This window comes from Xiphophorus hellerii, chromosome 3, assembly GCF_003331165.1.
Source record: "Xiphophorus hellerii strain 12219 chromosome 3, Xiphophorus_hellerii-4.1, whole genome shotgun sequence".
NCBI classification, from domain to species: Eukaryota; Metazoa; Chordata; class Actinopteri; order Cyprinodontiformes; family Poeciliidae; genus Xiphophorus; species Xiphophorus hellerii.
The window spans coordinates 18099419-18114684 of NC_045674.1; the positions used below are offsets into that span (position 1 = coordinate 18099419).

Below are 15266 nucleotides of genomic sequence, written 5' to 3' on the forward strand. Positions count from 1 at the left end.
TTTGATCGATTGAACATCACATAACTATTGCACTAAATAACTGTCTTCGCTGCTCCTAACTTAATGGACACATTACTACGCCCGTGGGTTTAATTTTTTTAAATTATTATTATTTTTTTTAACACTGATGTAAGATGTTTGTAGTTTATGAATATGTCAGCACTGTAAATCTAAAACAGTGGTAATTAATAGCTGCAAAGAGCATTACTGAAGCACTCAATCATTATAATGGAAGAGTTAAGAAGTGGGCTGTGACGCCTCTGGACGGACCGACGGACAGACAGACAGATGTGGATTTTTTTTTGCAGCGTTAGTTCAATTGATCCAAAAGTTTTATTTCATTTTCATCTACCTTATATCTTCTTGTGTTTAACCAACTCATAACTAATCTTCTAAATAAATATCCATATAAGTAATATATGTTGCAGTTGCCATATGTCCTACGTAGCTTGCCGTAACCGGCAAACCAGGCCTGATTTGCAAAGTGTCTGGATGACCAGCTGTCATGTCAATTTTTCTACCTGACCAGTGGATCTGTGCAGCTCTTCCAGGGTTTCCATTGGCCAGGGCTGGCCCAAGCCTTTCTGGGGCCCTAAGCAGAGTTTACTTTGGGGTGCCTCATATTAATATGTCTAAACTAGATACTTCATCATTTCTAGACTACACTACTGCAAAAACACAAAATTCTACCAAGTATTTTAGTCTAGTTTCAAGAGAAATATCTTATTACTCTTTAAATAAGATAAAATTAGCTTACAAGCAACCCTTTAGCATGATATAGGAGCTTGTTTGTACTTGTACTTAGGAATATTAATCAATATTAAGGAATTATTGACTTTAAAAAGCTCTTATATGTTGCTGAAAAGCTACGTTTAAGTTAGTTTTGTCTTATGTTAAGTGTACTACACTAGAAATTAGATCAAAAATACTTGGTAAAATTTGTATGTTTTGCTGTGTGCATCATAGCAGTGTTATTATGACTCTTGTTTTTAATCTTACAGGAGTAGTAAACAAGCAAATCTGCTCTAATAAATTTGCTTTTTGAAATAAAGAATGGAATTACTGTGTTGTAAATAAGTGTGGCATATGAATTTCATGTTTGTAAATTCAAAAATTGATTTTAGAGTTAACAAGTTAGCAAGTTCAATATCTTTTGTTTTTAAAAATTGAAACAGAACGTGTAGACAGTGTAAAATGTGCAATCTACCACTATAAAATCAAATCAAATGATGCTCTTGCAAGCCCCTTGGTGGTGTTAGGAGCCTAAGCAGCCACTTCACTCATTTGGATTGGCTGTGCCTTTAGCCTCTGTTCTGATTCACTGATTAATGCTCTCCTTGGACAGTGGTTCTTTTGCTTCATCAGACCATCATCTTTTTTTGTAAAGCCAAATGTGAAGTGGTCAGCTTTAAAATGAGCACCATCAAATTGGAAACCATGTTCTTGAGCTGGAAAAGGGTTGAGGTCTGGGTCAGCGATGAGGTCCTGACCCGAGTGGAGGAGTTTAAGTATCTGGGGTTCTTGGTCACACATGATTAATGCTCTTTGCGGCATCAATATGCAGATTGGCGCATAGCAGTAGTCAGAGCTGAACCAAAAGAAGAAACTCTCAATTTATTGGTCGGTCAATGATTAGTGACTGAAAGAACGAGACCACGGATATAAGCAGCTAAAATGAGTTTTTTTCTGCAGGATGTCTGAACTCTTCCATAGTGACACAATGAGAAGCTCAATGTCCCAAGAGGGGCCAGAGTAGAGCTGCTTATTCCTGATATTGAGAAGACTCAGTTGATGTGGTGGGAGGAAAATCAGAAGAAGACCTATGACACGCTGTAGGGACTGTGTTTCTCACCTGGACTTTGGAGCCCCCGGGAGGAGCTGGCCCAAGTGTTTGGAGAGCGGGAAATCTGGGCTTCTCTGTTTAAACTGCTGCCCCCGCAACCCGATCCTGGACTAGGCAGAGGATGGATGGACCCTTTTGCTTAGAATTTTAGTTGCACTAATGTTACCCTCTGAGGTTCTTGCAGTAATACTGTATTCGTACAGAGATTAAATAATACACAGGAAGACTCCATTTTCTAATTAGGAGAATTTTCAAAGCAATTGGTTGCACTGGATTTTATTTACAAGTCTCAGAGTAAAGAAGGGCTGAACACAAATGCTGTCATGAGGGTCTTTTACACTGACAAAAACAACAATAAGTCTGTTAATTGTTTTGTAATACCAAACATTTGTTTCTTATTATGTTGTTCATGAATGTGAAACAACTTCATCATAGTCATCATCAAAATCAACTAATTATTATGGATCATTTCCACTATAAACCAAAATAGGGTTTATTTAACCCAGTACAGAACCCTCATGAACACTGAGAGGCTCTTTGACCAGACCTGTAGTCTGATTTTCCAAGGCTGTTGCTGCAAGCATCTCATGACCTCACTTCCTGTTTAAGCTGCCATTGCATTTTTATGAGCTGTGTAGTCATTCAAAACCTGACCCCCTCCTGACCTTGCAAGAGTTCCTCCCAGCTGGAAGAGGAGAGGAGAGCCAGTTTGACCTCTGACCCTTGCCAGTTTGTCTGTGTGTGCATACATGGAGGGAGGAATGAATGTTGTATCTGGTTTCCCCCATAAAGTTTGCCTGTTATCCTAAGGATGACCATGATGTCGGCTGAATAAAGCAAAGTCATCCAGACAGGCTAACTGATCAACATTCTTTAAATAAAATGCAGGTGGAAACTTGTTGTTTATTGCATCAAGGTGTTGGAATTAGTTTGACAAGAAGGAATTTTTGGTAGCGGCCCATACCTCACCAGATTAGCACCACTTATTAACATCCCTAGTTTCATGTTTACTCAGTAAACTATGGTTTAACTGATCAAATAAAGGGAGAATAATGTTGTGAGCCTGATATGATGAACCTCATATTATTTACTAAATAAACAGTGCTGAGTAAATTGTGAAGGTACGTACATTTGTCATGCCTATAGCTTTTTAATACACACTCAGTAGAGTCAGGAAGGAGGGGCCATGTTAGATCGGTAGTGCTTACAAGCAGTTAAAGACAATAATTATTTATTGTGATTTATTTTCATTTGCAAAATTCATGCAATTTGGCTCCATAACGGAGGATTTAAAATGAAGACATTTAGCACAACTGCCAAAGTGTGCCAGTATTCCCCGCCTAATTGTGAGGCTTTACAGATGAAATATTGCCATTCTTTACATTTTAATATTCAAAAACCTTAAAATTTTGAAATAGACCATTGATGAATGTAATTGAAGTGCTCTTGTGGGCCCCCTGCTGGTCTGGGGGTTCTAATTCTTTAGTCTATGCCTTAGTGCCAAAAGTGTGGACTCAAGTGACCTCCCAACGTCCCAGCTTGTAAAGTTTTAATTCACGCTGTTCTCTCTTCACTTATAATAATGCACAAGTAGCATCGTTTCAAATGATTTTCAGCAGAAGCAGCAGTTCGTCAGTTTTATTTGTGGCGTCTTTGATGACGCATCCCGCAAAATTCAGACAAAAAACCTTGTTACGCAATGTTTCCTTAAAGCAAACATTCACTTTCCTCCTTTTAGTCAGAAACAATGAGCTCAAAACACTAACTACACTACAAAACATATTAAACCATGTTAAAATAAAATAAAAATAATGTCATTAAATCTAGGGATTTTTTTTATAATTACATTTTTAAGCAATTTACTAAACGGGTTAAAGTATGAGCAAAATGTGTGGGGAAAAAAACTTTTTCGGAGTAAATGTTTTGGATTTATAATATAAAACAATTTCGAAATACTGAACGATTTCACTTAGTAAGTACGTGATGGGCTTTACCTCGAAGGCCTCTCGGTTATTATTGACAAAAAGTTCAAATTCAGTCACTGTTCCTTGTGACTTAATTTGTTAGTTGTGTTGAAATATCGCACTGCCATAAATGTAAATTATGCTAACTCAAATATTCAAAGGTTTTGAGAAATACGAGAGAGTGAGGCTGAAATTTTCATGCAAAGAAACGCTGGTGCAGTGCGGTTCAGACCATAAACAAGCGCCCTCAACCCTGTGAGTTTTATAGGCAATAAAACTTAATTAGAAAACCAAGAGGAGTCCCCACTTTTGGCCAGGGTTTCCCAGCAGGTTCTCTATTTCTTTGCTCTATTTTAGTTTAATTTAATCATTTTATTTCAGTTTTGTCAAAAAATAAAGACTGTTACCACTGTGGCGCTAAGTTAACAACTCCACACGAAAAGTCGCTGAAATTAATTTGTAGTATTATGAAACTAAATTTAGCGGTGCCACTTATAATTAATTTGCAATTTTAGTATTAATATTATATCTTTTTATCATTTTTTTTTAATCTGTTTATAAAAATTTACTCCACAACTCTCGTGGACTTGTTCTCTTTCTATTTACCACGCATATTTTTTCTTTAAATGGAAACGCATTTTCTGCAAACGTCAACTCGGAGAAATAAGACAAACGTGTTATATTCCCAATAATTGTAAAAGTTTATTTCAAGAAATATAATAATCTCAGATCCATATAAAAATAAACCAGAATGTGTGTTGAAAAATGTCCATTAACTCACCTTTTTGCGAGGTCTTTTTTTTTGTAAATCTCCCACCCACACGATAAACTGAATAAATGCATTTAATAATAATAATAATGATAATAATAGAACAGATTTCAGTAGCTGAGATTTTGCAGGTCCATTGTTGTGAGTGTCTCTGACAAAAGGTCAAAAGTTACAGATGATAAAGGCAGCGGACTCTGTGATGAATCCGATGAGAAAAAGGACGATGAGGAGAAAATGTAATCCTGCATTGAGGCGTCCGGGCCGGCGGACTGAGCATTGTCCGGGCCTATTGTTGACACGCAGATGGGTGCTGGGCTGCTAAGATGCTTTAGATTTTTCTCAGTGCAGCTCGGAGGGCTGTGGTCCTGGTCATTGTGTCCGTTTTGACACCGTTGTGAAGTCAGTGTGTGTTGGTGGAGGCCGGACCGCTCCTTCTGCAGGAGCGCGCAGTCCTCGTCGCTTTCCTCAGCCGGCTCCAACTCGTCCCCCAGTCCCGCAGAGTACTTGCCATCGCTGTCCCTGTTCTCCTTGCACTGGGTCTGCCTTTTGTGCTTCATTCGCCTGTTCTGAAACCACACTTTCACCTGCTTCTCCGTTAAATCCAACAGCGCAGATATCTCTACCCGCCTGGGTCTGCAGAGGTATTTGTTAAAATGAAACTCCTTCTCCAGCTCCAGGAGTTGGGTATTGGTGTACGCGGTCCTCAGTCTCCTGGATGTCCCCACAAACTCAGCAGTCTCTGGTCTCTCAGGAGAAACTAAAAAAAAAAAAAGCACAACATGTTCAGATACTTAGCAAAACACACAGTGCATTGGCGGAAACTAGCATAGCCTGGGAGATTTATGGGCTAAATATGATGGGTCTGCGTGGACAGGACAGGACGTAGGGTGAAGATTAATGAACATGCCAGTTGCTGGCCCGTGTAGGAGTAATCTATCACTCTCTATTACTGTCAAACATTAGCGCGCAGCCGCTGCATCACAAGCTAGTGCTCTGTTTGATGGGATTACACAACCCTAAATCAAAAACTGTGTTGCGGCTGCAGGGGATACCCATGATGCACGCAGCAGCTCTATGCGGAGACAACGAGGAGCCTTTTGAGGAGGAAGGTTATTAATCAATCCCGTCTTGCCTTGGGGAGAGAGGTCAGATGCTGCGGCAGCGGCGGAAGAAGCGGTAGTCTGGCTCCTCTTGACGCTTTTCTTCTCCTTCATCCACGGGTACTCCGTGGGCAGGGACTCACCCCGCAGCGGACCGCAGCCTTTCAGAGCCCGCTTGCAGCGTGGGTGGACGCTGGGCTTCGAGCCGCCGATGGTCTGCTCAAGGGGGGAAGGAGGAATCAGTGTCAAGCCCTTGATTGATGGACTTTGAAACGCATCACCGACGGGGTTAGTGAGAGATGTCAGGCACTCAGCGAGCGAAGGCCGGCTGTTGATGAAACCGCTCTCTCGCCCGAATTCGTAATTCATCTCCTCCTGCTCCTCGTTCTGGAAAAAGCGCGCAGATTCTGCGTAGAAACAGGCGATCGGGAATTAAAACGCTGTTTATTCTGACAGCCGTGTGGAGACCTCTGCGCCATGGAGTAATGCTTTCATGGAGACATGCTTGGAATTAGAGCGTTCCGCTTGTCACATGATTGCTTCTGCCCAATGACAATTTAGGTGTTTTTTTTCTTCTTCTTTTTTTTTCTCTTTTTATCAAGAGAAGTCACCGTCACTCTTGTGATTGATCGAGAAGGTCTGAAGGGGACCGCCTCATTCTGGGGTTTTATTTACATTTTTCTTTTGGAAGGAGGTGGTGGGAGGGGGGGTCTGTTTGTTCGCCATTGCTCCTCTCCCTCCAAATCAATCCCTTTCAACGCCTCCGAAACACATACCAGCACAGGCAGAGAAGGTTGTAGAATAAATGATGCTCAGGGGCAAGCTCTACCCCCCAACCCCCAATTATTAATCCATTCTGCAAACCATGAAAACATTATTTTATTATGTATCTAATCAGTTATTTTAGTTAGTCAAAGATCATTTTTCAACCGCTGGACTGGATTAACAGTTTTTGGTTTTTTTTTTGAGAAATACATTTTGCCGGCTCTTTAGTAAGATTGTTTTATGTGCTTTGTGTTCATCACATATTTTACAGGAAATGACAGGCCGGGCTTTGATTCACAACACTTTATTATGTTGACTGCATTTACTTATAGTTTTTAATAACATGAAAAAAATAATAATATATTAATATTGTACATATATAAAGACACATGTACATTATACATAATATACATGTATATATTATCTTACCTTCCTTACCTTACCTTATGCTTTTTTCCCCATTAGTGCTTCAATGTGAATGTCTTGACCACATTCTCAAATGATACCAAACATTTTGTAATATTACAGTACTTTCTAATCGTGGACACTACCTGTTAGTGGGACAAAATAACATGTTCTAACATACTGAATGAGCAACATTATATTATGTTATTGCTTTGGGTTTGTCTTCCCCTGCGTTTTAGTGGCCACCACTTATGAAACTTCCTGGAAACGCCCCTGGCCACAGGCCGCCAGTATTTGGCACGTCTGCGCAAATTGCGCATCTCATAATGTGTTTTCTGAAAGGTGAATTGTTTTCTAACGCGACCCTTAAATCATCAAGCGTTTGGGATACTGACACAGTCTCTGTCAATAAGGCGCTCATCTTCAGTCTTTCTTGACGGAGGAAAACGCTGCAGACACATGAAAGGACATGTCCACCCCTCCCCCAACACTAACAGAAGCTGATGCGCAGAAAATCTACTGTTAATAGCTTTGGAGAGATTTCTGATTTCACAATTCGATGTAGTGTTGATGTGATGTGTGTTTACGGTTAACATCTGGAGATCAAAATCGTGTTAAAATGTCATTGTCTGCAGTTGTAATTTACTTGCGCTGCTTAAATATTCTTCATCCTGCAGTGATCCAGTGAGGACGTTGACCCGAGCCTCCTGTGATCTGCAGAGGTTTGTCACTGCAATGCTGCTGCAGGAAAGATGCAGGGATCTGAAGGCTGTTTATTCCTCTGCCTCCAAACAAAGAGCCCGGGTAGCCTGAGTGTGATCAATCTTTCCAGCCAAAAAGGTCTGACAGCTCTCTGCCAGAGAACACAGCTGAACCATCCAACACTCCTTAGATCATATGGTGCCAGGAAGAGCGCAGCCGCGCTGGCTCTGGGGCGCTGGCTTTATTTTAGTTTCTTTTAAAGACTATTATCAAGAAATTACAAACTTTATATTTGGAATCCAAGTGCTTTGAGAGAGATAAAACTTCTTCTTTATTTGTCGGTTACGAAAAACGGGAATTATATTAAAAAAAACGGAGGTGATAACTGGACTGTCAATTTTTTTTTTTTTTGCAAGGAACGGAGCAGCTTTTGTCATTAAGGATCAATTGTTCGCTGAGGTGAGTGCTGAGAGCAGATGTCTTGTTTTTGACGGTTTGACTTCAGCAGAACGTTTTCCGTCCTGGAATAGTTCACACGTGTATAAATGGACACTTAAAAATGAACGATTAAACAGTTGTTTGAAAATGAGCATTCTGAATATTTGACCGACATACGAAGCCAGATATTCTAACCTACAAACCGGGGTGTGACTAAAATAACAAAACACATTTCTATGCAGTTGCATTTCTTCAATCTATATTTCATTCAAGCTCTGAAATACAAAATAACATATAGCGCCAACAGAACTTCCCTTGAATAGAATAGAATAGAATAGAATCACTGGACAAATTTTCTGAGAAAATAAACCTGTATTTTCTATACATATATATTCATGTTTTGCTTTTACTGAAACATAATCTATTCACTTGTTTCTGAGTCTTTAAAGGCAGTGGAATCTTCATCTTTTTTCTCTCTGTTGTGAACACTTGCAGACGTTTTCCGGGCGGACCAGGGAGCGCCCCGTTTCCCGTCTGCTCTGGAGACATCTGGGAGGCAAAGAGGCCAAAAAAAAAAACTGCAGCCACGCATCCACACGGACACAGAGTCTTTTATAGCGATGATATTTCTGTCACCATGCAGGCGCAGATGTTATTTTCATTCTAAGTAATAAAAAAACAGCAAATCTGAAATGGCACGAGTGTGCGTCTGTGTTTTTAATGTTTGCAAAAATGATTAATTTCATCAAAAATATGCACTCATCTGTAACATTTCTAACATAAACATGTGTGATAGATTGGTGGGTTAATGTTTAAATAACTAATATAATACAGTGGGAAGACTGAAGTGTTTATTAAGTGTTTTTTTGTGGCAAAAAGGTCGGAGGTCTTAACATATATCATGTTATCATGTTCTTCCCGTTGAAAGAAAATAAAATTGATGAAAAAATACATATAAACTTAAGGCTCACATTATCCTTCTGGAAAGTACATACGCTGCCAAGAGTGTGCAAATGTGTGTCGAAATTATAACAGTGTTTATGGGAGAAATTTTATATTAGAGTTTTCATGTCTGGAGCTTCGGGGCAAAAATGGGTTTGTAAATTTCATTTTTCTGACTTGGATAACAATACTGCCATTTTGAAACGAAATTATGACTCTTTTTTTTTTCAATATCAGATTAGAGGAAGTAATACCACGAGATCAAATATTTACATTTGGAGATTCTGCCTATGTCCAGGTGGCGGGTTCTACTTCCTATAAGTGAAATAACACCGACCTCTCCTGCCTATAGAAGAGTCAGCTATCTTTGTAAATGTTGCGACACTACGTTTTTGGCACATTTACGCGTCAGTTGTGCGTGTTTTTAACTTTAACCAATCATCTTTGTTAAAACGACACGGCTAATAGGTTTGAATTAAAAGTGCAATGCCAAGTGTTATTCTATCTCTCCGTGCCAAAATCCACACAGAAACACCATAACTCCGACCGAGAAAACAGTGAATATGTATTTTTAGATATTTTAAGATTATTAGATTAGCAGCAATACTATAAGAACTATTAGCAGTAGTCTTATTTATCATCTTGTTGTTATATAACATATTCAAAAATAATCTCAACTCAGTAACTATATTAGTCTGGATGGTAAAACCAGCAACTTTAGGGATAGATCTTGTATTCTTGTATGTCAATGATATCACGGGTATAAACTCACTTTTCTCATCCCAGACTAACAGACTGCTGACAGTGCGACTGGAAGGGAATAAATGTGTTCAACTTTTCCTCCTGCTGGACTCGCCCCCTCCCTTCCAAAATGGCCTCATCTGTCACTGCTGGTGTCGTGAGGTGTGATGAATAGGGGGAGGTGGTAAAAGGTCGCTGGAAAAAAAAAAACTTCTTAGCAACTTTCTGTTTTTCTGCAGCACTGCTTCTCACATTGGTGTTTGCTCGTGAGACCGTCCAGTCCCAGCATCCGTGGAGATCATGCGGCGGGAAATGGCATTTTCGCGCACAACAACACTGTACTCCTGAGTGAGCTCTGGACGGCGGCGTGTTATTTATGGTTTTTGGCACATATGTGAATATCAGCTCTCGTTAAAATATCCCCGTCAGTGTCCAAGACAAAGGAATTATAGAATGAATGTGTCACATGGCCTTTTGCTATGTGAATTAGGGGGGAGGAGCAAAAAGCATGAGAGTAAGCAATTTACGCCGAAAGGGAACGAAAAGGTTGCTGTTTGGATTACAAATACTCTAGTGAAATACTCGTTAGATGATGTGTTGAATGAACTGGACATATTATGCCAGTTTTTATTTCTATTTTATAATTTCTTTACTATCAGCTGTCATTCGTGGAATTTTTAAAGGAAAGTATGGGAAGTCATGTTTTTTTGTTTTTTTCCCAATCATATTATAATGTTATTCCCTCAATCGAAGTATACTGTACCTGGAATGTTGCTTTGATTCTTTCATGCATGTTTGAGAAATTATTGGATCTGCTCTGGAAGTGATTTGGAGGTGTCTAAATACTTGCTCATGCAAAGCCCCGCCTATTTTCACATGGCTCCTCCTTCAAACTGCATTATCACTCTGTGCATTCTCACAGAGCGCCCCTCCCCTGTGCCTTCCCAACTCAGCTCCACCAGACTATAGCGGCAGCAGCAAAACCAGGTGGAACTGCCCGTCTGCTGAGCTCATCATACAAACCATTTCTCAGTCCAACACTCCTAACAACAGTTGTAAACAAAGGCAGTGTCAGAAAGACCAGGAGCTACTTAAATTGAGAGTCTAATTTCAAGGCATCAACTTGTAAAGTTATATTTTTCAAGCTATGTTGTGTACAGGTAGCATTTTTAAAACTGAAGGTAACTGGATTGTGCTATTAAATGGCGACGCTATTTGCCCGGAAATAGCTTAATACCGCCTCTTTAACATCAAACATTGACTTTGTGTGATTTGTTGTATGAAAGCAAATGTGTAAGACATGAATGAGAAAAATCCCAGAACACAGTTTATGATTCGTTATGCTGGTGACTCCAAGCGGAGCTCTGTACTCCAACAGGAGCAACGCTTGTGTGCCTTGAACGCATCATCTGCTCTGCTCCTCCAAATTAGGCTTTGGTTCCCCCTGCTGGTTGCATGAGCGAATCAGCGCTCAAGTGAGCGCAAAGCCTTGACTACATCATCACAAAGTATCAGTCTTGGACTCTGCTAAGCTTAATTGATTTCATCATCAGTGCCACTTTTCAGGTTGAGTTGGTCATTTCTGCTTTACTTAGATGGGGTAATATACACTTAGACGTTCTTCCAGCAAGTAAAAAGTTATTTTTCGCTTCCCCCGCCCCTCCCTTTTTTTCCAAGAGAGAAAAAACAAAAAAAGTTTTGTTTAAATAAATGAATAAATAAATAAATAAAAAGACAAACAACAAACGGATGCCTCTGTGCCGAGACGATGGGATTGAGACTAGACGGTTGTAAAGTAATTACACCTTTGAAGGCAGACCCAAATGCAATCCCGACCGCGGCACCCAGCACCCCCTTCTCTGTGGGGGTCTTTGTTGGTGCCCTCTGCTTCATTCTAACAGTATCCCAGATTTGTTTGCTGGAAGCAAGTCAGAAATGCTGCCTGACGGGCCGCCAGTGAGCCTCTGCATGCTGCACTGTTTTCGCACCTTATAAACAGTCAGGTTGTGATGGTTGAAGAAGGCAGCTACAGTTCACAGAACGACAAGGGAGCACACATTCCAGAAAAGCCTGGATGGATGCCGTGAATCAGAAAACAACCGCGTCGATCTTAATGTTATACTTTATTATTATTATTATTATTATTATTATTATTATTATTATTATTATTATTATTATTATTATTTTACCAATCTAAAAATCATACACCTTTATTTAAAGGAATTTCTTTGGGTAGTGACAGTCTCAAGCGCCTTAAAAAAAAAAAAAAAAAACATTTTCAAGGTTTAACTGAATAAGAAATCCCAACAAAGATGGTAAAAATAAGATAAAATGTTAAATATAAGATTGTAAAAATAGGATAAAATGTTAAATATTTTTTTATTAGACAGAGTCCCATTATGAGTACAAAAACAGTCCTCTTATAACTTTACAGGATTGCTATCAGTGCTTCTGGCCCTTCTTACCGGTTTGAATATGAATAGCTTGAATATGAATAAAATAAAATAAAATAAAATAAAATAAACAAATAAAAATAGAAACAAGGAAAAATTTCAGTACTAAAAATGTAAATAGTCAGAAACTTATTGAATATGTTTTAGTCAGATCATTTCCATCAGCTTTGCAATAATTGCCCTGAAATGAGCGCGTTAAATACTTCTGCCAAGTCATGCTAACAAGTCTAAATAAATGTATTTTGATTGCAAAACTTTAAAAGCAAACAAAACAATAAATATAATAATAATAAAATATAAAAAGTAAATGGGTTCGTAATAGGATAAATCCCAATAATTTCATAACAACAGCCCATAATCATTACTAACGTTCTTATCTTTCAAGACAGTTTCTTACATTAAATAAAAATAAAACTGCGTTTCTTGTACTCGTTTTACGATTAAATCCCAGAAGACTACAACAAACTGATATCAAAGTGTCTTTTTGCATTTTCCTTACCTAAATGGCCTCCCTCCCCCCGCTCCATAGTTGAAATATTTTCTAACTTTGGAAATTAAACCTTTAGTCAGTTGGAACCAAATTCATAAACCGAAAAACATCTTTTGAATTTGTGTTTTATTTTTGGCCGACTCACTGTGACATAACACGTCCAAATGTATGATACAAACTACACTTTATTTTAAATAAAATCAGTACATGTGAGGTATTTCAAGTGTGCGCAGGGTTTTCACAAATGCATCCAAACATTTAAACACAAAAGGCCGCAATAATAACAATAAAAATAAAATAAAAAAATAAGTTAATCAATGCAGATAGGTAGCTGAGGGATATCGATAGGCTAGGTAGTCAAGTAAAGGTTCATGCAAATCATAGACGGCCTACAGAGTCAACACACTGTGTGCGCAAAAATACTAAATCCACCACGAGACACAATCACGGAAAATCAGTGTGGGGAGAGAGGGAGAATGGACACGCAGCGTTGTTTTAACAACACTAATTTACAACAACACGTACCAGGAATTATAAGTTCCCCTCTCCGCCCCTCTTCCATCCCCCTCCACCAGGTTTAAACGCAAATGGGCACTAGCTGTCTTTCCTTCTGTCTCTGGTTTCCTTCTTCATCTTCATTCTGCGGTTCTGGAACCAGATTTTCACCTGCCTCTCTGTCAGATTCAGGAGCCTTGCCACTTCGTACCTGCGCTCCCGGGGGAGGTACATGTTGAAGAGAAACTCTTTCTCCAGTTCGAGGATTTGGTGCTTGGTGTAGGGGCAGCGCTTTTTCCTGGTCGGCTTTGCGTGCAGCCAGTTGGACGACGGGTTGTCTGGAGGAAGATATCACCAATATTAATACTGAACAATGATAGAGTTATTTCAATATTTTATTGCTGTTTTTAGTTCTATTTTGTATCAAACACAGAGAAACCAACATTTAAACAAATGTTTCCACCTTCCTCCCCCTCTCTCCAAGCCATCCTTCACAGGATTTATTTCTCAGATTAAGACCCTCCTATATTTGTCAAAATTTTTATACACATTGCCCACATCCACCTGACTTATTAGGCCACGCACTTGCATCAATAAGGAAAGCGTTGCTTACTTGCATCAACCGCCTCCCTTTTCTCTGCCGTCAGCTTGTCGTCGCTGGCTGAAGATGTGGGGGATGTATCGCAGGGAACCCCCGTGAGGGAAGCTCCGTTTTCAATGTCAGACAAAAGCGGTGCGTGCGTCTCCAGAGTCGTGCATTCGGCACCACCGAGCAGCGGCTCGGGCTTTGTCTCGTAATGCGCGGCTGCAGACGGGATTCCCGTCAAACACAGCGACGCAGAGACCGGGTCCAACGCCCAGGAACGCGCAAACATGCCATCGGCTTCCCCGCTGTATTGATGATGTACATATGCGTTGGGAGGATGCGCCGCGATGGTACTCCAGGATCCACTGAAAATAGAGGATTTCGGCTCCTGTCCGCCATATTCTGTGTGCGCCGCCTGCTCCATTCCTGCAGAGGTTGAGTACCTCATCGGTGCCATTTCTTCTTGCTCCGAAAGAATGCGCGTGTCAACGTAGTAGCTCGTCCCCATTGCACCGGAGTAAAGGAAAAAATATGCAAGGTACCAAATAAAAACGGGTGTGAAAAAAACCCCTTGGTTTTACAATCCTGCAATGACGAGAGAAAGGATTCATTCCATTGCAAGGTGTCGTGTTGGTGCGCCACCTACAAGCTCCTTCCGTCCAGTAAGTTGAACCCTGTCCAAAACTGGATAGGGCGCCCCAAAACACGTGACCGTGGGACAGAACAATAAATAATAAATCAGCCTGTATACCGCTCAGCTTAAAAAGGGGGCCACCATTTTCACTGACCATATTTTAATAGCAATTGTTCACTCTTTTATTGGCAAATATTTCCTTTTATAAGCAATAAATGTTGTGATTTTAGCCAAGGGATCTCGCTTCAGTGTAACAGAGGATATCTGTGTGTATATATGAACAAGGTTGTTGGTTCTTCAAAGCTTCTTTTTGGGAAAAAAAAAATCTGTTTGCTACTTCTGAAAATATACAGAAGTGAAAATTTGCTAGACTTTAAAATGAAATTTTAGAACATCTAAAATGTAATGGTGCTCCTACCTTTTATTGTTACCTTTTTAAAAAACCTATGAAATATGTGATTAGATTTAATATATTGCAAACAACCTAGAGGAAAGTTTCCAAGAGATAACCAAGTTGTGTCTTTGAAGGCATTCCAAGACGGGAAAAACAGCGGGGCTGGAGTTATTTGGGTGCCATATAACGGTTCATTTTATCACGGGCAATTGGGTTGTTTTTCTTCAGGTTACAGCCGGGCTGTCTAAGCTAAATATCACCAATAAAGCTCAGCCTTTGTCCTCTTTCTCTGCACGGTCCGAGCAGACGCATCCGGCATTTTTTTTTTTTTTTTTTAAAGCAACTGGCGAGACTGCAGTGATCATAACCGAGGCCTTGTCTGTCCACACTTTTCTACTGGACGTAGAAAAAAATGTAAAACGATTGAATCTTTTTTATTATTATTATTACTCCAGCCTATAATTTAAATATCAATTCTTCCTATGATTTTCATGTCAAGCTAATTCTAGTTTTGAAAACCTGCAGAAATAACAGAATTCTCTTAT

At 39.7% G+C, this 15266-nt stretch overlaps 2 protein-coding genes and 1 long non-coding RNA gene across 3 annotated transcripts; 1 reads left to right on the plus strand and 2 right to left on the minus strand.

The window, feature by feature from the left end:
- Positions 1–4496: 4496 nt before the first annotated feature.
- hoxa2b (homeobox A2b) lies at positions 4497–6045 on the minus strand. The gene is made up of 2 exons (XM_032555864.1): positions 5661–6045; positions 4497–5333 (listed from the first exon to the last, which is right to left on the minus strand). The coding sequence occupies exons 1-2, from the start codon at positions 6043–6045 to the stop codon at positions 4687–4689; spliced, it is 1032 nt and encodes a 343-aa protein (XP_032411755.1). The 3' UTR covers positions 4497–4686.
- LOC116715126 (uncharacterized) lies at positions 6026–8682 on the plus strand. Its single transcript, XR_004338179.1, has 2 exons — positions 6026–8007; positions 8482–8682. It is a non-coding gene; the product is annotated as an uncharacterized LOC116715126 (long non-coding RNA).
- A 4039-nt stretch (positions 8683–12721) lies between these two features.
- Positions 12722–14334, minus strand: hoxa9b (homeobox A9b). Its single transcript, XM_032554437.1, has 2 exons — positions 13721–14334; positions 12722–13445 (listed from the first exon to the last, which is right to left on the minus strand). The coding sequence occupies exons 1-2, from the start codon at positions 14199–14201 to the stop codon at positions 13207–13209; spliced, it is 720 nt and encodes a 239-aa protein (XP_032410328.1). The 5' UTR covers positions 14202–14334; the 3' UTR covers positions 12722–13206.
- Between the last annotated feature and the right edge of the window lie 932 nt (positions 14335–15266).

Coding starts and splice junctions, on each gene's coding strand:
- hoxa9b (XM_032554437.1), bottom strand. CDS start 14,201: ATGGGGACGAGCTACTACGTTGACACGCGCATTCTTTCGGAGCAAGAA. Junction 13,446..13,720: donor AAGGGAGGCGGTTGATGCAA/GTAAGCAACGCT, acceptor ATCTTCCTCCAG/ACAACCCGTCGTCCAACTGG.
- hoxa2b (XM_032555864.1), bottom strand. CDS start 6,045: ATGAATTACGAATTCGGGCGAGAGAGCGGTTTCATCAACAGCCGGCCT. Junction 5,334..5,660: donor TCCTCAAAAGGCTCCTCGTT/GTCTCCGCATAG, acceptor TTTTTTTTTTAG/TTTCTCCTGAGAGACCAGAG.